The sequence below is a fragment of the Theobroma umbraticum genome, unplaced genomic scaffold (assembly GCF_002168275.2).
Source record: "Theobroma umbraticum cultivar Fairchild unplaced genomic scaffold, ASM216827v3 scaffold_56.0, whole genome shotgun sequence".
NCBI lineage: Eukaryota > Viridiplantae > Streptophyta > Magnoliopsida > Malvales > Malvaceae > Theobroma > Theobroma umbraticum.
In genome coordinates this window covers 13,745,429-13,773,184 of record NW_018397256.1, presented here as the reverse complement: position 1 = coordinate 13,773,184, position 27,756 = coordinate 13,745,429, and the positions used below count along the sequence as shown (strand labels likewise).

At 38.0% G+C, this 27,756-nt stretch overlaps 7 protein-coding genes across 13 annotated transcripts; 2 read left to right on the top strand and 5 right to left on the bottom strand.

Moving 5' to 3' along the window:
• Positions 1–1,995: 1,995 nt before the first annotated feature.
• PEP (RNA-binding KH domain-containing protein) lies at positions 1,996–6,646 on the bottom strand. The gene is made up of 8 exons (XM_021420401.2): positions 6,546–6,646; positions 6,365–6,439; positions 5,042–5,552; positions 4,629–4,872; positions 3,550–3,698; positions 3,195–3,458; positions 2,598–2,792; positions 1,996–2,466 (listed from the first exon to the last, which is right to left on the bottom strand). Exons 1-8 carry the CDS (start codon positions 6,644–6,646, stop codon positions 2,260–2,262), a joined length of 1,746 nt encoding a protein of 581 aa, XP_021276076.2. The 3' UTR covers positions 1,996–2,259.
• On the bottom strand, positions 5,443–11,933 carry LOC110410620 (Tetratricopeptide repeat (TPR)-like superfamily protein). Its single transcript, XM_089782762.1, is given in 11 exon segments — positions 5,443–5,561; positions 5,978–6,439; positions 6,546–6,723; positions 6,881–7,108; positions 7,288–7,614; positions 7,617–7,991; positions 7,994–8,490; positions 9,699–10,061; positions 10,832–11,023; positions 11,523–11,665; positions 11,752–11,933. Coding segments are annotated over 7 exon segments (1,716 nt in total). The 5' UTR covers positions 11,758–11,933; the 3' UTR covers positions 5,443–5,561; positions 5,978–6,439; positions 6,546–6,723; positions 6,881–7,108; positions 7,288–7,474.
• Positions 11,934–12,059: 126 nt separating this feature from the next.
• LOC110410230 (uncharacterized) lies at positions 12,060–15,918 on the top strand. 5 transcript variants are annotated; one of them, XM_021419849.2, is made up of 9 exons: positions 12,177–12,191; positions 12,629–12,723; positions 12,805–13,630; positions 13,723–13,812; positions 13,904–13,964; positions 14,096–14,211; positions 14,684–14,774; positions 15,178–15,225; positions 15,637–15,918. In XM_021419849.2, exons 3-9 carry the CDS (start codon positions 12,996–12,998, stop codon positions 15,673–15,675), a joined length of 1,080 nt encoding a protein of 359 aa, XP_021275524.1. In that variant the 5' UTR covers positions 12,177–12,191; positions 12,629–12,723; positions 12,805–12,995; the 3' UTR covers positions 15,676–15,918. The 5 variants fall into 5 exon arrangements, 4 of the variants coding, with proteins under 4 accessions (XP_021275522.1, XP_021275521.1, XP_021275523.1 ...); XM_021419847.1 differs by having other exon boundaries at positions 12,060–12,191; positions 12,629–13,630; positions 13,746–13,766; XM_021419846.1 differs by having other exon boundaries at positions 12,060–12,191; positions 12,629–13,630.
• A 220-nt stretch (positions 15,919–16,138) lies between these two features.
• CRY3 (cryptochrome 3) lies at positions 16,139–19,332 on the bottom strand. Its single transcript, XM_021419845.2, has 12 exons — positions 18,889–19,332; positions 18,663–18,802; positions 18,333–18,557; positions 18,101–18,226; positions 17,929–18,003; positions 17,652–17,768; positions 17,500–17,546; positions 17,349–17,425; positions 17,055–17,200; positions 16,722–16,845; positions 16,573–16,622; positions 16,139–16,432 (listed from the first exon to the last, which is right to left on the bottom strand). The coding sequence occupies exons 1-12, from the start codon at positions 19,298–19,300 to the stop codon at positions 16,223–16,225; spliced, it is 1,749 nt and encodes a 582-aa protein (XP_021275520.1). The 5' UTR covers positions 19,301–19,332; the 3' UTR covers positions 16,139–16,222.
• On the bottom strand, positions 19,304–23,358 carry LOC110410232 (methyltransferase). 2 transcript variants are annotated; one of them, XM_021419852.2, is made up of 8 exons: positions 23,219–23,358; positions 23,102–23,133; positions 22,854–22,996; positions 22,696–22,762; positions 22,447–22,524; positions 21,842–21,987; positions 20,914–20,984; positions 19,304–20,354 (listed from the first exon to the last, which is right to left on the bottom strand). In XM_021419852.2, the coding sequence occupies exons 1-7, from the start codon at positions 23,283–23,285 to the stop codon at positions 20,945–20,947; spliced, it is 573 nt and encodes a 190-aa protein (XP_021275527.1). In that variant the 5' UTR covers positions 23,286–23,358; the 3' UTR covers positions 19,304–20,354; positions 20,914–20,944. The 2 variants fall into 2 exon arrangements, with proteins under 2 accessions (XP_021275527.1, XP_021275528.1); XM_021419853.2 differs by having other exon boundaries at positions 19,304–20,302.
• Positions 23,359–23,539: 181 nt separating this feature from the next.
• On the top strand, positions 23,540–24,946 carry LOC110410780 (uncharacterized). 2 transcript variants are annotated; one of them, XM_089782602.1, is made up of 3 exons: positions 23,540–23,681; positions 23,793–23,922; positions 24,458–24,946. In XM_089782602.1, the coding sequence occupies exons 2-3, from the start codon at positions 23,863–23,865 to the stop codon at positions 24,674–24,676; spliced, it is 279 nt and encodes a 92-aa protein (XP_089638728.1). In that variant the 5' UTR covers positions 23,540–23,681; positions 23,793–23,862; the 3' UTR covers positions 24,677–24,946. The 2 variants fall into 2 exon arrangements, with proteins under 2 accessions (XP_089638728.1, XP_089638729.1); XM_089782603.1 differs by having other exon boundaries at positions 23,548–23,671.
• Positions 24,947–25,098: 152 nt separating this feature from the next.
• On the bottom strand, positions 25,099–26,899 carry LOC110410231 (Plastid-lipid associated protein PAP / fibrillin family protein). The gene is made up of 4 exons (XM_021419850.2): positions 26,534–26,899; positions 26,259–26,382; positions 25,965–26,144; positions 25,099–25,662 (listed from the first exon to the last, which is right to left on the bottom strand). The coding sequence occupies exons 1-4, from the start codon at positions 26,744–26,746 to the stop codon at positions 25,472–25,474; spliced, it is 708 nt and encodes a 235-aa protein (XP_021275525.1). The 5' UTR covers positions 26,747–26,899; the 3' UTR covers positions 25,099–25,471.
• Between the last annotated feature and the right edge of the window lie 857 nt (positions 26,900–27,756).

Below are 27,756 nucleotides of genomic sequence, written 5' to 3'. Positions count from 1 at the left end.
CATGACTCGTTTATCATCAGTTTGATATCAGCCATCAGTAACCTGTGCTTTTGCGGCCCTCTCCCTGAGAAATTCAGATACAAGCTTCATCCGAAATTATTGAGAAAGAGGCCGACAATCCCATATATTTGGTTCTTCCCCATGCAAATTACATTCACCAAGACATGCTACTATAATTGTTTAGCTTTCTGGAGATGATGATGCTTAATAATTAAGTCTGCAATTGCAGAAGCTGAATAGTAATTAAGCATATACTTTCCTCAATCATCATCCATAGCAAATGGTGATCAGAGGTGGGTGATCAAGATCATCCATAGAAAATCGTTTGATATTATTCGTAGTTTATATTACATGAACACTATTTCAACAAGTGATCAAGCATAGCAACAACAATTTAAATTAAACCTATTGGTAAGCAATTTGTGAGCAATGATTGTCCAGGCTAAGCACTGATAAAGCCAGAAAAGGTAAGCCTGCAAATTGTTCCGCCTAATAGAATCCAACTGCCACCAAAATTTTCAATCCATGCAGCTGGCGTGCCTGATTTAGTGATGAATAATGTCATTTAGCCAATTACCAGTTCATAGCCAATATTATATTTATTGCTATCAAGTCGGAAATGAAGCTGAAATGAGACATCTGTCCAAGAATAGGTAGAGACAATGAATCTCCATACTAGTTAATTTGGCACAGAAGATTGCTTGCTTGTAGCTACTTGCTCGGCACTTCAAATTGCTATTGAACAGTTCATGTTTTAATGCATATTATACAAGAGATATAGTTACTTATATATTTATTAATGACTATGAGTTATATCATTTTGTTGAAGTTGTTGCATATAAGTTCTAAAAGATATAACGATATACATACGCACCATACTTCAAAATCATCTTGTTATTCTTAAAATTATAAAATAAGATTACGTGTTAATTTACGTAAACATTAAAAAAGATTGTGAATCATTCACTTATTCAACACGATTCTAATATACGTGTTTGTTTTCTCTCGATTCACGAGTGATTAAGCTCTCATAATAATTCAACGACGACTTTAACGATGCATTCTCGGGGTAAAGTAGTTGTGCAGTAATTTTCAAAAAGACTCGTAGAATAATGACATAAACCCTAAAGTAGGTTTGGGAGATTCATGCTTGGCATGCTACGTGTCAAACACTTCAAAATATTTAAAGAAGGGCTGCTGCTTAATCTCATGGTTACGTCTTACCAGGTATGTTCCATAGGGCATAATAACAATGATGAATCAAACTTTGGAATGGAAAAATGTGGATGATCATTCGTTGGTGTGAATATATAGAAAAGATCAAGTAGAGTGCTGAGATGATTATTGTTCCCAAAAGGGATGCAAAATATTCAAAGGAGTAGTTGCATGTCAAAACAAAATGATCAAATTAATTATACATGGGATTATATATGCACAATCTTGGCCAAGTTTACCACACTAATTACAACTTGTACTTGTATCTACAATCTTGTTTTGATTTTGTTCTGTTCCCCTCCCCCTCCCTTTCTCTATTTTTTCCTCTGCAAACAAGCAAGTTAGGCTTTAGTTAGCGTATGGTCTTGTTTCTTGTACATTTCTTGTCCAAAAATATAAAGTTATAGTTATGAATTTGTGCTAGGATATAGTATAAGTTAGGTTGGAACTCGGAGGAGTCCATGTTCTACATATTTAGACTTAACGTACAACATTCAGAGTTTCGGAGGGACGGAACAATAGATGTGAAGCCAGGGATCCCAGGCAGGGAGGTCGCTAATAAGTTTTATGTTCAGTGCCACGGATCACCATACGTATGAATTTACAACTTATCCATTTGCTGCAAGTATTTCATATTCAATTATAAAAGTAATTATATGATCATTGCTGGCTAAATATATAATGATTGGGCTAGAGGAATACGGACAGGGTCGAGCTGTCAAACTTCGGCTGAGCCTAAGCGGGCCTAAGGAGGGGTCCATATCATGGCTAATGCTCAAATTTGACCCAACAAAATACATGACCCTTAACCTATTGTAATCATTTATCCCTGTCCCCGCAGTCTTCTTAATTTGTATGAGCGAACAAACTGCCCTTTCTATCTATATTCTGTCTGCTCTCCGGTATTTCCACATCAAAGTCACGCAGTCACATTTCCATACATATCTTAAATGATGAAATATAAAGCGCTCCATTTGTTCCAAGTATCTCTATTCACTGAAATAAAATAAAATGGCTCCAGCACATTTAAAATATTACGGCAACTCAGTACCTAAAACTACTATATCCTCCCAAATTGGAGGAGGAAGAGGACCTATAGCCTCCAACACCAGACGATCCATACCCTCCTATATGCGATGATGCATATGTTGAACTATACGTGGTCTCTGGCAACTGGGAGTATGCACTCAACCCTGTGTCAACCTTGCTGTATATGCTTGGTGCAGGTTCCTTATGACTGCTAATAAACTCCTGCAAAAAGAACACCACTCAAAGCTGTTAAAACAATATCTTACATGTTAAGACCTGAATTTGTACAGAGGGAAATTCACTCAACAATTACTATCTCATCTAACTTATGACACAGAATTGATGATAGCTACCTGGATTAACTGTTGGGCCATCTGAACTTGTGAAGTGGTGCCCTTGATTTCCACCGTAATCTCATCCGGTAAACCCCCACTCTCCTGTATTGTTAGGATTGCTCCACTTGCACGGCGAATATATGCAATATTTGATCCACCGACACCAATGATGTCCTCTGCATAGGACAATGGTACTTGCATCGTTTGCATCATCTAAAACAAAGAGTACCCATGCTAATGTTCAATCCAAAAAGAATAAGCCAACCCAAAAAAAAAGAAAAAGAAAATAACAAAGAATTGGCCTAGAGGAATATAAAATAATAATAATTACAAAGAAACTGAAAGACTGGGAAGACATTCACATAATTCTTCTACCAATGCAATTGAAGCCAGAATGGTACACATAAGAAAGGCTCTATCATTTGAGATCATTTCCTAACTACCACCTGCAACAAATGGATGCAGAGGTATCCTGAGATACTATAAAAACCTATCTTGAAATGAGCACATGTAACATAGCAACACTAGCAGCAGCAATATTTTTACTGTTTATGATTATCTTCATAATAATTACCTAAAAGCTCATTCTCATATGTTGATAATAAATTGCCAAACCTGAGTAACTATAGGAGCAGCAGCACGACTAACTCCACTTGAGCGAATTGCTCCAATTCCATGATCTTGTCCATATAGTGACAGTCCTGATGCAGGAATTTTGGGTTCTAGATGAGTTTCACGATCATATAAAGGATCCCGCTTCAAAGACAGGGAATAATCAGAACCAATCCCAGTTTGATGAGCAGAAGCAGAATGTAGTGAGGACTGAGTTCTATCAGTCCAGGCATCAACCGGACGCTCCTGTGATATTTTTGCATGGTACTGACAAAAGCATATGTTTCAGTACAGCTTACAGTTTAACACTTACAACTCTGCAAACATGTCAAGTAGAAATTTCAGGTCTAACACTTACAGTTTTCTCAAAAATAGGAATGACGCTTTGGTCAACCAAGAACTTCCTCAACTGTCCCAATACAGCTTCTAATGCTTTAAGAACCTTCAATGCTTCGCCGTGTATCTCCACAATTCTCTCATCTGAAGAAGCATAGGATGGCACTTCATCTGAAATAAATATAAATCTCAGAACCAAGCTGCTTTGAATTCAAGGGGAAAGAAATAAGGTACAGCAAATTTAGAAAAAGAAGTAAAATATACAGAAGATGGGGACTTGTTCAGAAATATACAACATGAGGGAAGAAAAGGAAGAGGATGAAGAAGATGCCACAAGAGGAGTTTATTTGATAGTTAAGGTGGGGGTTAAGGTGGGGGGTATTTAAACTCAAGACCTCAACGTTAGAGGTAGGGTGTGGCCACAACTAGGAGATTGTCTCTGCCACCAAGATATCCCATCAAATTAGCAAATAGAAAACCAAGATTTGGGCTCTAACAATCAGCTAGGAAAGTCTTAATCCGAGTGAGTTAACTAGGTCAGCTTTCTTAAAATCCTCGTTTGGTTCTAGTAGATAACTAATTTGAGGAACCATAAACCAGTAGTGTATATGCAAACAAAAAGCAAACCAAAAGGATGGAATGCAGAAGTCAGGCATTAGTTTGCTTGATTTTGCCTTTTAAACTGAGATGTTTTACAAAATGGTAATCTTATTCAATTCCATTCTACCTTCACTGTTACTGACACCATTCTTTCACTCAGTGGGGGTCATCTCCTTAAATTATGGCGAGCTAAATACATGCCGATCCCACCTAAGTATAAGTAGTCAATGCCAAAAGAATTCCAATAAGAAGGGAAACGAAAACTAAAAACATGGAGAATGAAACAGAGGTCCCAAGTAAGCAAGGATAATAGAGGCCCACCACACCAGAAAACTGATAGAGTGACACTTAAACATCAAGCAAAGCCGTAAAGAAGAAAATCAACAATGGTAGTTTAAACATTGTGATGAAGAAACACAATAAAGACAGAAGAAAAACATCATTGAAGCTGTTCCATGCAACAATTGTAGCAAATGTTTTGCAAAAAGAGAAAAATTGCACCTTCTGATAAAACCCGGACAGAAGCATCGGTGGCCTCCTGAATAGATTTAATAGTTGAGCCTTGCTTCCCAATCAAATTGATTGCTTGGGAAGATGCCACCAATAACCTTATAGAACAAAATGCTGCCGCAGCAACGTCACCTTCGCTAGTTGATAGACCAACCACACGTTTAAAAACTCTTACAGCAGCATCCATTGCAGGGGAGAGTGAGAAATCTGGCTCTTCTTTTCCAGATATTAGAACCTAGAAAAGGAAAAAAAACTTTGCCCTAGGTGAGTAAGACATAACTACGCTGCACGGAATGAATAACAATTAATAAGATAAACAAATAAAAAGATGGAATTTTTCGTTTGTGGGAAAAACCCTAGAGTTATTGTAGGAACTGAAGGAATGAAGAGAAAAGGTAACAGACAATGCGATCAGGAGTGCCAAGGGGGCCTTCGAGGATGCGAATGCGAGCACGAGTTTCGTCGCACATCTTCTTCACGAGCTCTCCCTTACGTCCAATGATGCTCCCAACCTTTGAAACCGCCACTATCAACCTGAACACGTTGCATCCTGGCCACCCGGGCCACTTCTCCGCCGCCGCCTTCTTAATCTCCAATTCTCCTGCATCTTCTTCTTCTTCTTCTTCTTCTTCTTCTTCTCCCCCCTTTTCTTGCTTCGCCGTTACCTGCTCTGCCAAAGCCGCGGTCGTCTCCGGAGGTGATGGAGAAGGAGCGTCGGATGCCGGCGGTTCGGCGTAGACCGCTGATAGAAATTTCGTCCTTCTTGTTGTTAGAAGCCATTGAATTTTTATTTCGCGTGCTTGTTCTTCTGTGCTTGCGCTTTGCGAGAGTGAAAAGAATGGCGCTGAGTTTAGCGGTGTCGCAGTTGGACAAAAGCAGAAGCTTTGCCTCAGGAGTTCAGTTTCGCTACGACTTTATGCCCACCTGTCATCCGGAAATGAGTTTATTATTACTACACGGTTTTGAGTTTTTTATTTATATATTCTTCTTTTTAATAATTTAAAAATTTATTTTCATGAAATTCTTATTTAAAAATAACTTTTTCTTATAAAATATTAAAAAAATTTAAATTATTTTAAAAATATGAATAAAATTTTTATTGTATTCAATCAAATTTTTATATTTTTAATTTAGATAAAATAAATCTTAATAACAAATTATTAATTAATAATGAAATCTTTGTTACGTATCATTTATATTAATAAATGATATCGTTACAGACATTTCACCTTTCACTTCAACCTCACATCATCGCTGAATGAAGATACAATTTCTCTAAGAAGCTCTAACTATTTCTTTGAAAAATAAAAGACTTACAAAAGGAAACATTGCTAACGTACCAATCTCAGCTGAAGCATGGAATAGATGGACTCTTCAGCTTTAAACTTCCAACATCATCACATACTACTAAAACAGTAAACATCTGATTGCATATTTGATTTAAATGGAGGTTGCAGCTTGACAACCATCGAGCAATGGGGGTACAGTAAATGAATAAGTGTGTACACCCAGGCCACAAGCCCATGAAAGCAACTCAGTGATCCACATATAATAAGGTTAAATAGGAAGGAAAAGTTACATTATTGATGAAGCTTCTCAAACTATCAGCACCAAACCACCATTTGCAATTATGTCCTACAGCTGATGGACTGGATTGGATTGGTTATCTTTTTGTCCGCTATGGAGCCACCAGATGATCTCTCCTCAGTCTCCACTACGCAGAATACCTTGTACTTGTAGAGACCAAATAGGGCTCTAGAAGCCTCCTTTTGCAGTCTTCTCCATCATAGAGGACCTTGGTGCTTCATAAACCAGATGGATACAAGTACTCAGTAGAAGATAAACGTACAAACCCATGTTTCTGTAGAAAATATAACAAGCTATAGATTATGTGCCATGCAATCTTACTTCATTTCCATATTTTTGGGAATCTTCACTGCTACAAGGGCCTCAAAAACATTGCCACCAGCCCTAACCTTGTTTGCTGGATGATGAGCTGAATCTACCATATGCATACCATGGGAAGCTTGAGAAGACGAAGGTTAATGTAGCCCCCATTCTCTATATTCCAGCAAAAACACATAGCCTGTTCATCATCTTAAAAAAATATGTAGCCCATTTTAGTCCCGGGAAAAGACTAATTAGCAACAATGTCTAGGATTTGAGAGCTATTCCATTCACCAGAATCACAAATTATACTAAAAATCAAATGCCTAACAATAAAGATAAATTTAGACAAATACCTTGGTCCTTATGTGTCTTGGAACAAAAGTTTTAGCAGTCTCAAAGCATTTAGTTTTCCTCATTCTATGCAGTGCTCTTGCTCACTGTTAATTCAATTTCCAAACCATGAGGTGATTTAAACCTTATTTCGGGATCCCTCTGATCAAGCAGGATGTGTTGTAAACTGGAGGTTACCCCCATCTGATGCAACTACCAGTCTTAGTCAGCCTGCAGTTCCTGCCAAGCACCTGGAACTGAATGATTACAGGAAAGCTTTATGGATTCAAACCACATGCACGTGAGCATGCTCATGTGTACGAAAGAGAGAGATGCTAGAAATTACCATTAAGTTGTAATAAATACAAAACAAAAGAGAACTTCAGCATATTAAGAAAAAAAGCTTAAATAGATGGTAAAAGACGCATACCTCCTTAAAGAACACATGTAAGACTCAGCCTCCAAAATCCCAAACACTTGACATCATTCAAAACTTGGACTTTCGAAACCATGACTAGAAAGCAAATATGGGTGTTGCTTTTCTTGATACCTGTATCTGATTAAAAAGGATAAATCATTTTTTCCTCATCAACCACTTCTAATAGAGAGCAAATGCCTTAGTCAGAATTCCTCAATTTCCACTACTTTTTAATAAGTTTCTCATAGGGAACATGATCAATTTGTACACCAGATCTCTGAATCTTGGCAAAAAGCTCTTTTGCCTCCTTGATGTTACCTCTCTTCCAGTGACCTCTAACAGTTCTGTATAAGTTATTATATCAGGTTCACAGCCGCCTCTCAGCATCTCATCATGTAATTGAAGTACAAAATCAAGCTGTCCAAAGTTAGAAGCAGCACCTATCAATAAATTATAGGTAACCACATCCGGGAAAAGGCCATTTAAAAGCATCTCCTTTTTCACAGAATATGCACTTCGTAAATTTCCTCCTTTCACTAGTGCATGAATTAATGCATTAAAAGTAAATACATTTGGTGAAACACCAAATGATAGCATTTGACCTATAATAGATAATGCATTCCTAAAATCTCCACATCTTCCATAACCATGAATTATAAGGTTCCATATAAGAGGCACTGGCAGTATGGACTTCTTTAACATGCTGAGAAGAAATCATTAGCTTTCACAATATCTCCACAGGAACATAGGCCTTGAATAATTACTTTATAAGAAATCTGATCTGGAGCAATACCCATTCTTAGCATAACACCATGAATGTGACAAGCCTCATCAAATTTTCCCTCCTCGCAGAGAGCACTTACAAGTGTGTTATAAGTAACAACATCAGGAAGTAAACCTCTTCTAAGCATTTCACCACAGTATCCATAAGCAACCTTCCTGTTCTGACTCAAACAAAATCCGTGAATAAGGACATTATAAGCAACAACATCAATCTGAATATTCTTTTGAAGCATCTCATCCCAATATCCAAGAGCTTGAACCATATCCCCACTCTTAAAACTACCATCCATGAGTATAGTTGAGGTTATCAAATCTGAAGTTGCTTTCGAATTGTCATCACTTAAAATCTCTCTAAGAAGGTTCATAGCATCTCTTAATAGACCTCTCTTCAACAATGCATGCATAAGTATGTTACAAGTAACTCTATTAGGCCTAATAGAACAACTGGCCATAGCGGAGAAAAGATATAGAGCTTTATCCATATCATCTATAAGACAGTAGCCCTTGATAAAAGTGTTGTAAGTCACACGGTTTGGAGGTGGACCCTTTTCTATCATCTCACGAAAAAGACAATCTGCTTTCTTCATGTCACCTATTTTGCACAGGCCATTTAGAAGATAATTGTGTGCAAGTATGTCAGGAATAATACCTTTCTGCATCATCTTCCTCCGCAACATTAGAGCTGATCCCAACTTCCCATCCGAACATAAAACCTGAATTATGGCTTCACCATTGTCCTCCCTTAACATCTTCCCAAGAAGCTTTGGAGCATCTCTAAGAAGATGTCTCTTGCACAATTTATGCACAAGCATACTACATGTAACCCTATTTGGCCTGATACCGTGGCTAGTCATAGTGGAGAACATATAAAGGGCTTTATCCACATCATTGAAAGGCAACATCCCTGATAAAGGTGTTGTAGGTCACATGGTTGGGAGGTGGACAATTTCTTAGCATGTCCTAAAAAGCCAATCTGCCTTCTCCATGTCACCTTTTTTGCACAAGCCATTTAGAAGATAATTGTGTGTAAGCACATCAGGAATAACACCTTTCTTTATCATCTCCCTCCGCAACCATAGAGCTGCTCCTAACTTCTGCTCCAGACACAAATCTTTAATCATGGCTATCTGTCCAGCATTATCATCACTTAAAATCACTCCAAGAAACTTCATAGCATCTCTTTCTAGACCTCTCTTCAACAATGCATGCATAAGTATGCTACAAGTAACTCTATTTGGTCTAATAGAACAGCTGGCCATAGCTGAGAAAAGATAGAGAGCTTTATCCAAATCATGTATAAGACAGTAGCCCTTGATAAAAGTGTGGTAAGTCAAACGGTTTGGAGGTGGGCCTTTTTCTATCATCTCACAAAAAAGACAATCTGCTCTGTTCATGTCGCCTATTTTGCACAGGCCATTAGAAGATAATTGTGTGCAAGTATGTCAGGAATAATACCTTTCTGTATCAGCTTCCTCCGCAACATTAGAGCTGATCCCAACTTCCCATCTGAACATAAAACCTGAATTATGGCTACACCATTGTCCTCCCTTAGCATCTTCCCGAGAAGCTTTGTAGCATCTCTCAAAAGATGTCCCTTGCACAATTTATGCACAAGAATACTACAAGTAACACTATTTGGCCTGATACCACGGCTAGTCATAGTGGAGAACATATAAAGGGCTTTATCCACATCATTTGAAAGACAACATCCCTTGATAAAGGTGTTGTAGGTCACACGGTTGGGAGGTGGTCCAATTTCTAGCATCTCCCTAATAAGCCAATCTGCCTTCTCCATGTCACCTTTTTTGCACAAGCCATTTAGAAGATAATTGTGTGTAAGCACATCAGGAACAACACCTTTCTTTATCATCTTCCTCTGCAACCACAGAGCTGCTCCTAACTTCTGCTCCAAACACAAATCTTTAATCATGGCTATCTGTCCAGCATTATCAGCTTTCAAAGTGCGTACCTTGAATCCTAACTTTGTCAATGATATATTTTCCCTGCAAAATCTCATATAGAAATGAAAGACATTATAAGTGAGAATTTTCTCATTTATAAGTCATTGAGTCATCCATGACGAACACTCTCGAAATGCTTATGTAAAACAATTGGAAGGTCTTAATTAACAATCAATCAATCCTGACATAAAAAAATAATATTAAAAACAATTTCAAGATCCCAAGAGCAAGATCATTTCTTAACATCAATACGCAGCCTTGATTTAAAGAAGTTTAACCAGATATCAACATATGTATATTATTTATACCCAAAGGCAGATAAAGCAAGTGTTACTTCAACTATGAGTTCAAGTCTCAAGATGCTTAAAATGTATATTTGAAACTCTTAAAAACAAAGTAGTATATCCAATCTATAAGACATTATAAAAGTCAAACAAACTCACAAAGTAGGCCTATGATTTCAAAAGAAGAAAAAGGGAAATAACTATCTTTATCACATATTGCAGATAACATTAATTTAGTGTTCACTTTCTCTTTTGAGCCACATGTGTTAGATTGACACAGATAAGTCATAACATTATGCTCAAGCAAAAATAAAATGCATGAAGCATTCAAATTTTGATTACAAATCATCAAAGTATAATAGAAATCACCACATGACTGTTTCCTTAGTTTTCATTAAACTCATTGGTTGTATGAGATGAGCATGGAAACAATATTAAATGGTCGTGCAATTCTCCTGTTTCAAATTTTAGAAGGAGAAGAAACAAAGCTGTGATTCCAACCAAAAAAAAAAAGAATCAAGAGCTAACCTCATCGTTTTCAAACGCTCCAAACTCTCCTTTAGTGTTGCATCTAACACATTGAACACTGCCTGTGGGTCTTGTTTGCCATTGAAATCTTTCTTCTTAAAACACCAATCTTGAGTTCTCAACTGATACTGATCACTGGTAGCTGGCATGAGATCTCCAACAGCAGAAAGTGGATTTTCAACTTTACTAGTCCTTCACGAATTTTCAGGTCCATAAATTAGAAAACAAAATGCAAGGCAAGGTGCAATATGCTCAACAAAATGAACTCCATAAAATGTTTTGTTTAGGCTGATTAAGCTTTCTATTGGATGGTTCCATCCAAAAAAACAAACACTTATGGGAAACTCAGAGTGGTTGTTTGTCTATATTGGGAATTGTTAAGAGGATGAGTCCTATTTGTTGGATCACTCTGTAGGTTATTCTTTGTTTTATCGCGTAGTTTTTTAGGTCTCCTCGGTTAAAGTTTAGCTGCCTACCCCAAGTACCCTTTTCCTTACCTTGGACTGTACCATTAATGCATTTACATAGCAAAACTTAAAACACCAAATCAAATTAAAGCAAAGATGGTTAAACAGCTAGAAGAACCTTAGAGATTCTTCAAGTTATTTTCCCCACAAAACATAACGATATAGCATGGCTGAACTAAACTTGGAAGGGAGATTCATCTGGAAATCAAAACAAAAAAAGTTACCTTGCATTTGGATTAATGCTCAAAATGTTGGCCACCATTTGCGCAACATTGTACTTAATGGAATCGAGTGCTTGATTCAAGAACCGAATCAGAAAAACATGAGACGATGAGCATGACATTGATTCCCCACAGGCAATTGCTAGCTGGATAAATTCAAAAAACCATTTTCCTTTTACCTTTCAATGCTTCTTTTTTACAAAGAAGAACAAAAAAGAAAACGGGAACTCACGGCCATTGGATTAACGTCCTCGTAGGGCAAGGAATCTCAGTAGCTTCTAACTCTGCAGCATCACTTCCTCTCCCTTCGCGGTTGCCCAGACGCAGTTGAGGCGGAAGTCGGAGGACCTTTGCTCCGTTTCCTCTTTTCTTTGGGCTTACCGGGTTTCCTTAGATTTTGGACCTCGACTTCGAATGGGCAGGGAACCTTAGCCCAAACCCCTCTCTTTGGAGGTAAGTTGGAGATTCTCACGTATACCTCCAGTGTACAATCTCCGGATACATCAGCCCACGTGGCGGATATTTAAAAATGACAAAACGAAAATCACTCGCAAAGTGTGCAGCCCACATCCGCGGTTTAAAATGCTAACCGCTCCTTCACCTTTCCATTGCAACTTGTAATTTGTAGAGTAGAATTCCAGCGGTAGGAAAAATCTTTACTTCAATTTCCCGGTAATTCTCATTTCTGAAAGATGTTCTTGTCTAATTTATCGTTTATTTCTGTCGGTCAAGATGCTGCATGTCTCTGTCTCTCGACAAGAGTTTAATTGCTGTTCCGTTATATGTTGGAATCAATCTAAGCCATGGCTTTGATTATTGGCGAGAAAATGGATAAACTGGATTCGCTAGTTGAATACTTATGAGATATAGACATGTTGCAATTGATTGAACTTTCTTCTAAGATACTCCAGTAGGTGTTCATTGACAAATAATATACTCGAAAATTTTAGATTTATCATGGTTTTTGTTTTGTTAAATTTATCATTGTTTATCGGATGTAATCTTCGTTTTGCGAACATGCGTACTTACTAAACTCTAATCGGTGAATTTTTGCTCTTGGTGTGTGCTGAAACGATTTGCGAATGTTGAAACCAATGTTCTGTTAACAGTGGTGGCAGGAATATGTTTGCAGAGCGCTGGCAGGGCTTGGAATGTGGTGAAATCCTTCACGGTGGATCAAAACTGCTGACTGCCAGCAATACATGTATGACTTCTGAACCAACTCTGCCTTGCAAACGAAGGAAGCTTCTGAATAACGCCATTATTGTGTTTCCTGGTGAGCCAGAAGCAGATGAACTGCCTTCATCTACAGTCAGCGGAAGTCCTTCAAAGACTCAAATCTTGTTCGGAAATAATTTGGTTGCTACAGATCCTATTACTGCTGCACACAAGTATGAAAGAGATCTAGTTGGTTCTGATGCTCTTGCAAATTCACAGGGCCTTGATAGCGGTCCTGGTTTAGACATTAAATTATCTATGAGTTTTGACCATGATTCTGAATCACAGTTGATACGCTCTGACAAAACGAGCAGATCTGATGGTTTGCGTTTACTGGAAGGCAAGACGGGGGATTGTTTTGGTGTTACTAATAAGACTGAAGTTAATAAACCCTATGGTGATATTAAAGGAGTAGAGGAGGGAAAGGAAGACCGCTCTATAAGAGATCTCTGCATTTCTGTTCTCAATAGCCAAAGGTTGCCTGTCAACGACTGGTCTAGTACAAGTAGTCCTTTCACACAACTTCCAGAAGTTTGTAATGATGGGCCTTTTACCCAAACTTGTAAACAGTGTGGTAATTCTGAAAGTACACTGGAAATGTTACTTTGTGATCATTGTGAAGAGGCATATCATATAGTTTGTTTGAACCCTAGGTTAAAGAAGTTGCCAACTGATGAGTGGTTTTGCCATCACTGTTCAAATATGAATTCGAAAGTTCTCCAAGAAACTTCCTCTCTTAAATCACCTGTTCCAAGTTGGAGGAGAGCAACTGCTAAATTTGAAATGGGTCCAATAGCAATCATGTTGAAATATCCTGAGCCATACGTGTCCCATGTCAGAATTGGCAAACCATTTCAAGCAGAAGTTCCTGAGTGGTCTGGTCACGTTCCCAAGTATGTTATACCTTTAGAGCTACAAAGTAATATCAGATATGTTAGCAAGCATATGTTCTTGTACTTCTTCCTCTTTCCAACTTTTAATTTAGAGTATTCTGTGATGGTTATATAGGAGCCAAGTTCTGGTGCTATGGTAAATATCCAGACAGCTTCTACTTGATCTTGCTATACTCGCTCTTGTATGAATTCTCCTACTATGTGGATTTATTGGTGAACTGAAGTTTTAACAGTATCCTTTCTTTTGTAATACTGTTTTCTTTGATGGTGCAGTGATGGTTATTTCTTTGGTGAACCATTGGAATTGGATCCAGCAGAAACTGTTGCTTCAAATGTAAGAAATCTTTTTCAGCATGGCTAGTGGATCTTCTTTGGCTGTAAAGCTTCAACTTTGAGAATAGCTAAATTTTGAAAATAGGATTTGGGAAATATTGGGGTGGAATAACATGTATTGTGGCTTCTCAGGTCCGCTGGTGGTTTCCCAAGTCCAATTCCTTGAGCAATTGGCTCCAATGTCGAGAAGTCCATTATGATGATGCAAGAAATTGTGTTGGCGGAACTGTATGTGGGAAATGGCGCAGGTAAATACAAATGCATACTTTCTCCTCTTTTCCTATCCTGTGGGGATGCGGAGTCCACCTGGATCACAAGTGTTAGAGGAAATTCTAAAACAATTGTGAGAGCAATTCTACCAGTTTGCCTTTTGTTAACTTCCCTAAAAATGTAGGAAAAAATTTTCATGGTAATTCTACCTCCCTGCTGCTATTTTTGTATGGGCTAATGCTCATAAGATTTGCTGTAATAAGAAGGCAAATCTCTATCATATTGTTTTGTGACTGATATTGTCACGATGCAATAGGTGCATAACTTTTATAGAGCACAGATATGAAGTTCTATTATTTTCTTTAAATGAGAAGGCACATTTTTTATCTCACTGGCACTTTATCAAATTTTTTTCCCTTATCCAATGTAATTGTGCACTTAAAAGTAAAACAAAATACAAGCATCACTTTCATACATCCCTTTTACTTACTTGAAGCCCTGATAATACAGGGCACCACTTTCTGAAGTCCAAACTGATAACTGGGACTGTTCTTCTGCTGTTGTTTGGGACCCAGCTCATGCTGATTGTGCTGTTCCTCAGGTATTCTTCTAGTCTCCTCTATTATTTTGAACACTTCCTGCTTAGTAAGAGGTTTGCTCTGCTAAATTCTGTCTTGCATGTTACAAGAGTAGATATGTCGTGGGGTGTGCCTGTGAGTATGGACTTTAAATCGTCATCTACCTTTTCCATGCATTTTTCTTTGTAAATCTTAAACAGTTTTCTATCGTGTTTCACTAGTGGTCAGCGTAGTTCTTACCAAAAGCTTAATCTAAGCAGATGAAAGCACTTTGAATGAACAAACTTTATTTCTTGGGTATTTTGTTGTAAGTAATGAACATTCTAAAAAGTCTGTTTTTACCATAAACAGATTCTCTTTCTTCCCTCCTTCTGTTTGTAATGGACCTTATTATTACATAATGATATAGTTTTATCCCTTTTCTAGGAGTTGGAAACAGAACAAGTTCTAATACATTTGAAGTACATAGAACAGGTATGTCCCCTTTATTTACAATTCTGGAGCAGTTTTTGGGAATATGTTGCTGAGAATGTCTTTCTGGTTAGGCTATTGGAAGTGTTGCATTTGATTTACTTGACAAACACAACCTCATTGTTTAAGATTGTAGTTCCTTGGGATTTATCTTCTGTCTCCACTGGCTATTTTTTACTTGGCCTGGTTTCTCTATTGTTAATTAAAATTTGGCTTATGGTTCCACAGGATAATTAAGTTGTCTAGGACTGGGTTTGTTTATCATGTTTTGTCATGAAATTTAAGATATAACAGCATGTTTCCACGACTGCTAAAGTTAGAGGCTTGTGCTATATGGATTACAGTTTTGCTTATTGATTCATGCTTTATAATTTATATTAACAATTCTCGTACCTTCTGTCAATGGCTGTGTAGCTGAGATCTCACTTTGGTGCTAAAAGGAGAAAGACTTGAGTATCACTATTACAAATTTAGGGTGCAGTGGTCGTTTTTCAAATCTGAGGTGAGTGTTCATAAACTACAAGTGATTGATATCTCAAAGTTTCAATTTATAAGAATTCCTTTTTGTCTTCGTGGAAGACCGGCTTAGATCTTTATGCAGGCAAAAGGTTTAGTAATTCCACAGGATGAACTTGTTTCATTGTAGTTATACAATATATACAACAGTTGCCAGATGGAGCTGCTGTTGTAATTGTTACCCAAAAATGTTCAATTTTTTAAGCTCTTGATCTATTTCGGGCGGGTAGTTTCCCCATGCCATGCTGATGCAGGGTGAATTTCCATGATTTTCAGCCACTTGGCTCCACACACATAAACATAATTTTTGTTTAAACTCAAAAATAATGAATGCTATATTACCAATTCTTATCGTCTTTCTGAGTGGCTTATTTCTTGTTGGAAGTTGGACAAGGCGAAATTGATCGAAAGAAATGCGAGAATGATATTTAATAGATATTCAGAATATGTAAAATGCGTTTCCCCTTGGATGTTTTTCCTTGTTTCATCTCCTGTGTCCCGGGAACGGTCTCCCACCAAATTTGCTTCTTCTCACCATGCTTTGGCTATTATGCCTGTTAGTGTTCCCGAATTTGAGAGGTACAACTTGCTCGATATATGATTTTCCAGGAAAGTTCCTTTTATCTTTGGGAAGGGCAAGAAGCTCTGGTAACCAATACGCCACATACTCGCCTTCAGGGTCATATGTTTGTGCCTGAAAGATCATTCATCTTAACAATATTTTCCTTTCCTTTCCTTTCCTATTATTTTTGCTTAAAATAACTGATGTAAGCAAACTAATCTAAATGCAAGTAGAAAATTTGTTAATAAATTTAGATATCAAAGTGCACTTACTTGCTTTGGGATGCTGAAATAGCGATCTTCTCTAGGGTCATTTCCAACTCCTTAAAAGAAGGAGCAGTAGTTAATGTTAGGATAAGACTTCAGGCTAGCTAGATTCTAAATATAGATGCTTAAGAAAGGAAATGCACATGTGAATTGACCTGCACCATACGTCCAGTTTCCGTAGTTGGAACATGGGTCATAATCTAAAAGGCATGTTTCGAACCATTCTGCTCCCATACGCCAGTCAATTCCCATGTCTCGAACAAGAAAGGAACATACAATCTGCAGATGAGTAGACTAGCCATTGGTCATGTTGCAAACATGTTTAACAGCATGCAGGATTCCCAGAAAAACAAAATGAAGATGTAGGTGTTATCTAAGGATTTGAACAAGCTAGTTTATGATGAGAATCCAGGGACATTTCCATTCTACTGATACTCTACAGGGAAAAAAAAACGAAAATTAGACAATGTGCATGACTTATTGTTTACCTGCCGGCCTCGATTTGACATGAATCCAGTGGCTGAGAGTTCCTTCATGTTTGCATCTATCAGAGGGTACCCGGTGCAGCCATTTCTCCAAGATTCAAACAATTTTTGTTCTTGACTCCATCCCCTTTCCACTTTTCTGGGGCCACCTACATTAGCTAAATTTGTCAAATGAAATGATAATGACCATTGATTCATAGGCATTTATTCAAAGAAGGTTGGCTTTCTACTCAAACAGTGACAAAATTTCACCACAAAATTTACTCCTAAAGACATTCAACTAATTTCGATCTTTACCTAAACAGAATATTGAATTCCCATATTTGATTGAAAGAAATCTGAAGTAATCCCTCCATATCAATTCAAACAACACCCTGCAACAAATTTCATATTGAGAAGAGTAAGGAAGGAAATGTTTTCCACTGAGAGCAAGAGCAATGAGAGGTACCAGTATGTGGAGTCATTTGCTAGCCTTTCCTTTTCATATCTCTTTACCTAATAGTATTAACCAAAATACCTGCCTGAGTTAAAATAATCATTTCCATCATACAACATGGTTATGTAAGAACAGCAAAGGAAAAGTTCAGAAAGTTTGCAAACCTCTTCACATATGAATCGAGGAGAGAGACTTCCTGAAGCAAGCCATGGAGAGAACTTCGTTGAGTAATCAGGCCCTAACATCGCATTCCTTGTCTCCTTGTATACTTTTAACAAGTCCTATAAATGCATGCAAGTGAGACTGATTAAGGAAGGCAGCAAGATCTGAGCAAGTTTTTCTTTTTACCTCACTGTTATCAACTGCCCATGTTATAGTACTACATTCTCCCTCTAATACATTTCATGCAAGTAAATTGGTAAATGAGCCAATGCATCTTGCCTTCTTCCAGAAGTACTCAGATACTCTGCTCAATGCAGCAGTTTCGCCTCCCAAAAATCTCATTCCTTTTGTAGCCTGTCATTTGAAGAAGAATAAAAATGGAAAAACTCACATAAACACCAGCATTCTCAGTGCTTGTTGTATGCATACTATATATGGCATGTTAGCTTGCCTTTTCTGAGTGAAGTCCAAGCTGCTCAATTGAAGGAACATGTCCCCAGTCATCGATACTAGGAGCTGGCCCAAGAGAGTTTGGAAGTCTGATGCACCCTCGTATGGCACATTTGGCTTCAACAGACTGCAAGTGTTAACTTCTGTTAACAAACATCTGACACACAGAACCTTCTTACAGTCATTCACACTAAACCATGATAAACCGAAAATGACAAAATGTAGAATTATGCCTTACGAAACTGAGTATATACGTCTGGCAAACTGCTGACACTGATTGGAAGGTCATCTAAGTGATACATGGTGCTGCCCCATATGAGTTCTAGCTTAGGATTGTGTGTTGAACTTGAACTCGTAGAATTCCCTTGAGCAGGTGATAACACCACCCGTCTCAGACCTCGCGTAACCAGCCTTTCAACTTGTAGCTCCTCACTGCAGGTTTCTTTATGTGCATATACCTGATTGGATTGGTTTTCAAAAATGCGCATTATGTAAATTCAATGACTCAGAAAGGAATTATAAACCATAGATTCATTTGTAGCTTGAAATGGTAGGCACTCAACTGTGTGAGCTCCAAAAGCTTTTGCAAGAGAAGGAAGAATATCCTCTGGCTTCCCATGTTGAATGAGAAGATCAAGGCCCTTCTTCATCAAATTCTTCTTCAAATCAGCCAAGCATTCAATGATAAATTGCGCTCTCAAAGCTAGCAAGAAACAAATGGAAAGAAAATAGAAATGAATAAAATAATAGTGTCATTAGTAATACTAATGGCGGTTTCAGAAATGATACCTCCAGTCTTGGGGAAACCAAAGCAATAGGTGGTCTCAAAGAGACGAGGATCGATGCAGTAAACAGGCAAAATGGCCTCAGAAGAAACCCAAGCCTTAAACAAAGCCTCGTTGTCTAACACTCTCAGATCATTCCTATACCAAACTATGGAAATCCCTTTCCCATTCCTCTTCACGGTCTTTGATGAGAACCTTTCGAAGGTCTTCTCCGCAATGCTGTCCATTTCATGGGAGTCTAGTCCCGGGACCTGGTAGACTGTAGAAGAAGAAACGGATTTGGGTTCGGATTTTGAAGTGGAATCCATGATTTGGAAGCCAAGACGGAACCTAATTTGACTTGAATAAGCAAATATCGAGGACGGGTAGGTCAGTTTTCTCTGTGAAAGTAAAGAGCAGGAAGGAAGAATGGCCATGTTGCATGTAGTTGGGGCTTTGTAGCTGGCAAACTATTAAGCAGTTCGGCAGTTGACATGTGGATATGAAGGACGTGGCGCTTTCGTAACCTGTAGACAGGTTATTAAATTTCTCAACGGATTTGTCTCAATCGCAGCCATACCTTTGTTTTTCAAAAAGTAACCCAGACATGCAGAACAGCAGATGACAAGCTCTGAGCCAGCTTTATTATGCCGCTTGGCCCACTTCCGGCTCCAACTCCCTTACAGTTTGGGGTCCAATTCATGATCCACAAACGCTAGTGTGCCCCTTCTATGAAAAAAAAGAAAACATGCTTGTGGATTTAGCAAGGAAGCTTCCTTGACAAGGGTGCAGTCAAGGTTTGATTTCCCATTTTGGAAAAGAAAGATGCATAGTTGCACTAGCATAATCTCTTCTTGAATCATAGGAACACATCTCGCCTTACACTGGTCTAATCTATGATACAGAATACAGATATCATTAGACAATTTATGCTTCTCGACCACACTGAACCAGCATTTTGGGCTATTCGGGTTTCATGTCTTTCGTTTCATCGTATGTATGATGTTGGATCTTGACATCAGAATAGCTACTCATTTGACTAATCAAACCTCCCCAGGATAAGCCTATCCAGATAGAAACTGCTGCTGGACAAAACTGTCGGGCTAGGAATGCCAAAGCTCAGAGCTTTCAATCATTGATCAAGACAATGCAATTTTTCTTGGTAAGATTCACTCCATTCAACCAACAATTTTTCTTTCTTGTTTGTTCATAGTTTACTCAACAATTAGATTGCCTTGAACATGAAGGAAAAGTTTTTCACACCTACAATTTTGTATGGTTCAGTGATGCAAGATATCTCTAAGCCGTAAGTAGATGATACAATAAAGGCATCAGTTACATGGTGAGGGCTTCAACAAGCTCCAAACTTTGTCTATGCCTCTCCAAAATTGGTATGTCAGTCTGCAGCATACAAAGATAAGTCCAATCTAGTCCATTTGCTGCAAGTGCCAACACAGGAACAGGAATGCAGGTTTTCACAAAAACTTCAATCTGCACACGCAGAAGTGAAATGATAGAAAAGGAAAGTACCATTATATAACCAGGAAAGCAAATAGATAGACAAAAGAAGTGCAGCACAGGTACATACGTCTATTACTAGCTAAGGGTTCAATTAAGGTAATAGGGTCACATATAACATGGTAAGAACGATGCTGCGCTGACGGAAGAGAAGACTGTAGATTAGCTAGCTATTAAGCAATCTTAACCCATTACCTGTGACGAATGGAGTTAATCTTTCTGAAGGCCTGATAATTAATGATAACCTGAACATAAGATTTCAATTTTATATCTTGGAACAAAAAAAGGGGGAAAATGAAAGGAGATTTTGTGCCTAATCACATGCATGGTGCATTCCTAGTGGCTTGTTTTTTAATGTATCTGGGCAAAGCAACCACCAATCACCAACCTAGCCTTATTCTACGACCAGGAATGATGTAAAAGATCAGACAAGAGAGGGGAAGAGCTGGAAAGAGCATTTGAGTTACCATATCCGTAGCAAAAGCAAATAGTGTAAAGGAGGAGAAGCATCAGATAAGGATTTCAGAATTACCTCAGTGCCATGATTCACAACATGAAGATGGCTAATGATGATACTTTTGTCCTTTCAGAATAGTCCATGACCTGAAATCAAATTATATATCAACTCTCATAGGGTAAAGGGCAGAGAGTTATAAAGCATAGGTTGCTGCTCAGCACTAAGCAATATCCAGAGAACAGAGCAAGTTTAAGATGTCTCATGAATGATGTCCCAAAAGGAAAAGCAAAAGAGGAAAACGAGATATAATTGCACTTGTGACCCAGACCTAAAGAGTTCAATAAAGTTTAACAAATTTGACCAGACAATATAACCATCCACCATTAAGAGTAAGCAACCACTCCTAACAATCCAAGGGTTGTTTTATCTCAATAATATCTCCAATAACTTCCCATCTATATCCAGCTCAAGCAACAATGAGAGATGAGTCCCTCTGCACTATTGATTGACACAAACACAAAGGCAACTGAAACTTTCTGATATGCTGCGTAGGACAGCAATAGCGGAATCACTATACCAATCAATAGTCCTGATTCCACCTAAGTGGATCAAAATTCAAACCCCTGTTCTATAAGAATTAGCTGGGAAATTTTAGGTTGGAAAACTGTCCTTGAGGATGATTAAACAGCTACAAAAATGTCACCAAGAGCTTTTACTTCAAGATAGTTAAAATTATTGCTCACTTATGGTGACAGTAACCACCTTTTTCTTTCCTTTTTTTTCTTTTATTGATGAATTATCCATTATCATCCAAAATTAGATTGAAAAGGCTGCAAGCAGCCAATGAACAAACATGACTAAAAATCACCTTGATGTCAAATTAGCATTGTTTGTTATAAGTTATAACCAACAAATATGATTTCTGTAATGAATGTTTTTCAATGTTCCTCAAGATTGGATGTATGAGATGATACTGAAGATGGAACTGTTAACGTCTTCTCACCTATAAAGTTGTTCCAGGAGCACAACTAGTGCAATTTGATGATTCAATACCATCGAAGACAACTTGATTGATATGTTTGCACGTTCTCGAATTTGTTGTCCATGACCATAAGGTCCACCAATGCAAAACGATAACCTTAAAGCTCCCTATAACATGGAAAATTGCAAAAACACTTATACTATGCATGAGTCAGTCTTTTAAATATCAAATTCAACCAATACAGAGCTACAAAGTATGCATCATAATATCCTATATCACCGCATTGTGATCAAGGATCAAAAAGTGAATATGTTCCCAGAATTGTTCTGGCTACTAAAACATTTGCAATTTCAAGCATCTGATAAATGGAAGGTGGTATCTAGCTAGAAACTAGCTTGATGGTGATGGCTAATATCTACCTGAAGGAGCAATGCAAAATATGTATGAAAACGCTTAAAATTCCAGCTGCATACGCACCTAACTAACCAGAAGCTATTTGATGCCAATTTAGTTCTGAGTATTTTCCACATCAAGTTGGTTTCATATAGTCAAATAAGACTTAAGCAACAGGATACATGTATTTTCAATCATTCCCAATAATCATTGTAATGGTTTTTATGCCATACCGTATTCCCAGCATCTCCTAACAATTCGGCCATCTGTTCAGACCCAATATCTAGTCCATGCTCATCCAACATCACCACCTACAAGTAGAGAGGTAAGTAGTTGCAAACCAAGGCTGGATGCTCCAACAAAACTAAATTTGTGAACATTACAAAGGTTAAAGGTGCCTAATCAAGAGGTGGAAGAAAAGAAGGCAAATAGAAATAAGAATAATGGAAGGAAGTCAAGTTGAATGGTGTTTGAGGCCCTACCCAATCATCGGACCTGATAAGGTTGACAACAGCCGTGTCTTCATCATCAACCTGAGCCCTCGCATTGCTACAAGAAGTCAAGAACAAATTCACCCATAAAATTGCAATTCTTAGATGGCATAAAAAATGAGCACATAAAGACATAAAGGAAAGAGCACCGCGCATTTTTAGGATTGGAGCGAATTTGAACATCTTCAACATGACAATAACATTTGAGCTTTGCGATATATTCATCCACCAGGAATTGCACACCAGGAGACCTCTTTTTTCCTACCGTTAGGATTCGAATAGGCAGTGCTCTCTGCCAGTCCCACCAATCGAAGCCTCATAGTTGTTACTAGCTGTTATTCATAATCTTGAAACAAGAATTTGAGATGAAACAGAGGGGGCCGAGCAGAAAGTTTACCACGGATTGACCAGTGTATTTGCAGCCTTTACCTGATAATTTGGATTCGAGAATTGAGATTAATACAAAGTTGCAGACGAATATTTAATAGTTTGATTCTGATTAGGATACAAAAACCTGAAGAATGAGAGCTGGAATTCTTCCACTGAAGACAAGCACCACCCGCTGAAATCGCCATTGCCATCACTAACTTTTAGTTTTAAAATTGTACTATTAGCAACGGCGTCAAGAGTAAAGACCGTAGCTTTTCTTTTTCTGCGTACATAAAGACTGTAACTTTTCTTTATCAGCAATGGGTTCTAATGGTGATGACCACTCACCTGAACCCCTACGTTGTGCTAAATGTACTAGGGGTTAAACGACAGCGTTTCTCAACGCTGAGTCAGGGTGGTTCTCTTTTTATTTATTTATTCATTTTTCACTATAAAATGCCGGCGTTATGGATTCTGGAAATGGCTCGTTCGTTTTTATAACCTGCTGGAGTGTTGGGTGCTGCGGAGGAAGAAAACAACCTCTTCAGCGCTGAGAATCAGGAAACGACGCGAAGATTGTCCTTAATACAGGCACGAGGTATTGCCAAGTGAGCAACCCAAATACCAATCCTTGCATATTTGCATTCTCAACTAAAAATTCTTTCGTATCGTTGTTTATATACGAAGTATATTAGTTGTTGCATTTGTGCTATCTTTAGACGTCGGCGTACGAGAACTTTGTCGGGGGAAGACTGAGGCTGAAGGGGAAACCCGTCCACGTTAAAGCAGATGGCATTTCCAAAAGCAAGAAGAAGAGACACAAACACCGTATTGCCTTCCATTCCCAAGGTTGGTTCCACCTCATGTGTTTTGCTTTATCTCCTCCTTCTGTGTCTGTTTCAGACATTTATCTCTGTACTTTCTTGATATAAATCTTAAGAGTTGGGTGATTAGTTGTGGGTGTTAAAAATGTATGATTAAACAGAATAATCTCAGTAAGCTTTAAGCTTTCTAGAGCAAGGTGTGGTTTTCTTACTGTCCAAGCTGATCAAGGTAGAAATCAGGAATAAGCTTTCTTAGGACTTATTTCCGTTTTTTATTGAGCCTTCTTCCTGCTTCATGTGCAAATCATGTCCTTCAAAGTCATGACTTCGGAAGATTGGAATCTGTGCTGCTAACTCTTTGCAAACTTGAGATCTTGGTCTTTTGGTAGAACGGAGATAAATAAGCTTGCAATGGCCTCTAAAGGACATACTCTTTTTTGATAATGACTTTATGAAATTCTGATCATGATTTTGCTTCTGGATTTGCTTATCGAGTACATTTCTCCTTCATTTTTGCTTATCTGATGCCTTCATTTACACCGTGTTCATCAAATTTGGAGGTTATCCATGAGACTGAACAAGATGGCAGCGAAGCTCATGCTTTTGAGGATCATCTTACGCCAGTTGAAAGAAAATTCCTGGAGCAGACGCACAAACTTGAGCTTCAAAAACTGGCAAAGATGGCGAGCAAATCACGCCATGATCGCATTCAGGAATTTAACCAGTATTTGGCTAATCTAACTGAGCATTATGACATTCCCAAAGTCGGCGCCGGTTAAATTTTCATCATCTGTGTTGTTTTCAGCTGATTAATTTAACTGACCTGGATTTCAGAGTTCAAAAGGTGCAGTATTGTTTGTTCTGAATAACATGCAAGTTATATTTGAGTTATTCTGGTCAGTAAATCAACTGTCTGAAAACCTTTGTATTCTAGAACTTTTCCAGTTTGTTGGACTTCCTCTGTGTTTGAGAAATACTGCCTCCTTTACCACCTAGATTTTGCATGATTTCGTCCATTTTAGGTGTTTGCTAGTGTGATGATTGTATTTGTATCGCCATACGAATCATTTTCCATTAACTAATAATGGATGGTTCCTTATTTATCTACCTCTGCTGTGAAGATCAATTGATCAAGGCTGATGTATGATAAAATCTTGAGATTTGCCCATTCCATTTTCACTATACACAAAAGATTCAAGCATGATCCAGCATACCATAGGAGTAAATTAAATTTTGATATTTAATCCATCAAAATGATGTTCTTAATACTCAAGCATGCCCATACATGCAACTTCACATTAACCATAGAGAAAAATGTAGAAACCGTGCGCGTGTATCTGCAAGATCAAATCCTTCATACTCGAGATACATGGATACACATTGGCACAATCACACATGGATTCCAAATCCACGACCAGGAAAAATAGGGCACTTCGACCCCACAAGTTAGATTGTCTGGTTATGTCCATTTAAGGTTTCTCATGCGCCAGTTTCAACAACATCAGCAATTTCCGGTAGCACATAAGGATCTTAAGTATTCTGTCTATGAATCTGCAAGAATCAATCTTGCACACCTATCCACGCCTTTGAAATACAAATAAAGAACCTCTGGAGCCCTTTCCCAGTCTGACCTTCTCATCTATGTATGTGATCTGCAGCTTGACTTCACTCTCACCGCCATATCGGAAGTCCAATGCTCCTACCTTCAGTTCAGGAGGCTCAAAAATGACTTGAATCCATTGACCATCCAGTACCTTCAGCTTTCCTGTACAGAGCATGAATGAATACTTATCAGTTGACATCCACAATTTCACACCACATAAATTGAGTCCCTAATTCAGTTTGCTCTATTAGTCAGAAAACTATGAGGCGGCCGCCATGGCAATGCCAAGTTTTGTCAGTGGGTGTCTCTTTAAAATTAGTTTTCCGCATGCTAGCATATAGAAATTCATGCCAATTAAAACACAAGAAAGATAATGAGAACTGCTGCATATCTTATTCAGGGGCAAGAAATCAGTGTCCAATGTCCTCAAAATTGCCATACCCTGGCTTGGAAAATGCAAATACCTTTCAACGAAACCTCTCCATCTAGAAACCCAAAAACCGAAAAGGAGACTTTGTTTCGGACGGTGTCGGGAGCTTCAACAGCCTGAATCATTTCCTTGGTCCTGAAGAAGAGGCGGCCAAATGCACTTCTGTAGCCGCCCCCTGGTGATGTAGGCCTCGAACAGTAAACCACATCCCACTCTGGAAACACAAACCCCCCCGCTACATTTGGTCAGAGCATCCAAAACTTTAAAAAAAAATGATTTGTCACATAAATTTAGGCTGTTGAACAGCACAATTCTCTTTTGATTTTACCTCCGAAGATTAAAGGGCATTTTACTGGTTCATCTACGCAATATTTCTGCAACTCGTCAGCTACTTCAGCTACCTCTTCGTGGTCTTTTTTGGCCAGTGAAACCCCACCGTCCGTTTGCGCCACCTAATTCATAATTCAGTTTTCATCATCTGATCCCAGACCCAACCGACTAAAACGTAGAGGAATGACTAAAATACTAAAATATATAAATAATCCTGGAACTAAAATGTAGAATGAAGAAAATGAAGCAGATACTTTTCCAAACGAGTCAAACCTTGGAGAGAATAGAAACAACTAGATCATCCGGGCCGGTTCGCAGTCCCGGATTGGAGATTGAAACCGAACTTGAAACAATCCTCAAAGTCTGGTTATGCTGGTATTTGAGCGGAAACGAAGATTGTAACGACAGATTAAAGCGTTTCGATCCATAAAAGGAGGGTGTAGGTTGGGTGAAGGAGGATGACACAGGGAAGGAGTAGGCCGCCATGGCGGGTATTAGTTATTATTATGGCAGACGATATGATGTTCACCTTGAAAGACAGATGTCCCTGCCTGTCCTCTCCTTGGCTTGAGAGAATTGAGATGATGATGATGATGATGATGCCATGTCGCTGTGTCGGAATGGCGATCAGACAAGGACCCACCACCGCGTTAAGAACTGGATTACGTGCTGCCACCTAAGCAGATTTTTCACTTGCGCATTATCCTTTGTGAATGTGGGCTGCGCAACTTGAGGCTGTGGCCATGATTACAAGTAAGTGGACAAGCGGTAGTTGAGTACCGTATTGGAAGGCCGACCCAACTAAAATTTTTAATCAAAAAGTTTTACTTCAATTGTATATAATTGTAATGTTGTGGATTATCTACGAGCAATCCTTTAAATCGATAATATCGATTAAAAAATTTTATCAACTGATTTTATTGATTCTTTTATAAAATTAACTGAATTGATTGACTTTAATCCTTAATCGATACTAATATTTTATTTTTTTATCTGTTTAACCAAATATGTAAATTACATAATTTGATCTAACTTTTCTTACTTATAATTAGAATTTTTTTATTTGACATACATGAAAGCATTCTAAGAGGAATAGAGACGGATTTTGAACATTAAATCTTGATTTTTTTTAAGATAATAATCATTAAATCGAACATATGTATTATTTATTTATGGTTAGACTTTTTATATGAGATTGAGCTCTCCATAATTGTATTTCTTATTTTATTGTTATCAATATTTCTCACTACACCAATCAACAACCGTCACAATCTGTGCATAAAGGATGCCACCATTGAGTGTAAACATCACATTCTATAATTTATAATGAGTGATAACTGTATTAAATAGAACTCATAATAATAATAATAATAATAAAAGATAATAGAAGATAAGTAAACTTATTTATTAGAAATTTGTACACCTCATTTATAGAACGTTAATTCTAAAGTTACAACTTGGTTAAATGTATCCGTTTTCCATTTTAATTCGAATTC

Excerpts from the sequence above, each read along its gene's own strand:
- CRY3 (XM_021419845.2), bottom strand. The coding sequence starts at position 19,300 with ATGGCCATTCTTCCTTCCTGCTCTTTACTTTCACAGAGAAAACTGACC. Across the intron at positions 18,227-18,332 it reads TATATACTCAGTTTCGTAAG|TCTGTTGAAGCCAAATGTGC; the intron begins GCATAATTCTAC and ends TAACACTTGCAG. Across the intron at positions 18,004-18,100 it reads TTGGACTTCACTCAGAAAAG|GCTACAAAAGGAATGAGATT; the intron begins GCAAGCTAACAT and ends TTCAAATGACAG.
- LOC110410232 (XM_021419852.2), bottom strand. The coding sequence starts at position 23,285 with ATGGCAATGGCGATTTCAGCGGGTGGTGCTTGTCTTCAGTGGAAGAAT. Across the intron at positions 22,997-23,101 it reads AATACACTGGTCAATCCGTG|AGAGCACTGCCTATTCGAAT; the intron begins GTAAACTTTCTG and ends TGGGACTGGCAG. Across the intron at positions 22,525-22,695 it reads TTATCAGGTCCGATGATTGG|GTGGTGATGTTGGATGAGCA; the intron begins GTAGGGCCTCAA and ends CTCTACTTGTAG.
- PEP (XM_021420401.2), bottom strand. The coding sequence starts at position 6,646 with ATGGTAGATTCAGCTCATCATCCAGCAAACAAGGTTAGGGCTGGTGGC. Across the intron at positions 3,459-3,549 it reads TTCCTATTTTTGAGAAAACT|TACCATGCAAAAATATCACA; the intron begins GTAAGTGTTAGA and ends TGCTTTTGTCAG. Across the intron at positions 2,467-2,597 it reads TGGCCCAACAGTTAATCCAG|GAGTTTATTAGCAGTCATAA; the intron begins GTAGCTATCATC and ends TTCTTTTTGCAG.
- LOC110410230 (XM_021419846.1), top strand. The coding sequence starts at position 12,642 with ATGTTTGCAGAGCGCTGGCAGGGCTTGGAATGTGGTGAAATCCTTCAC. Across the intron at positions 13,965-14,095 it reads CAGAAACTGTTGCTTCAAAT|GTCCGCTGGTGGTTTCCCAA; the intron begins GTAAGAAATCTT and ends GTGGCTTCTCAG. Across the intron at positions 14,212-14,683 it reads GTATGTGGGAAATGGCGCAG|GGCACCACTTTCTGAAGTCC; the intron begins GTAAATACAAAT and ends CTGATAATACAG.
- LOC110410780 (XM_089782602.1), top strand. The coding sequence starts at position 23,863 with ATGGCATTTCCAAAAGCAAGAAGAAGAGACACAAACACCGTATTGCCT. Across the intron at positions 23,923-24,457 it reads TATTGCCTTCCATTCCCAAG|GTTATCCATGAGACTGAACA; the intron begins GTTGGTTCCACC and ends TCAAATTTGGAG.
- LOC110410231 (XM_021419850.2), bottom strand. The coding sequence starts at position 26,746 with ATGGCGGCCTACTCCTTCCCTGTGTCATCCTCCTTCACCCAACCTACA. Across the intron at positions 26,383-26,533 it reads TTGTTTCTATTCTCTCCAAG|GTGGCGCAAACGGACGGTGG; the intron begins GTTTGACTCGTT and ends ATTATGAATTAG. Across the intron at positions 26,145-26,258 it reads ATGCCCTTTAATCTTCGGAG|AGTGGGATGTGGTTTACTGT; the intron begins GTAAAATCAAAA and ends TTGTGTTTCCAG.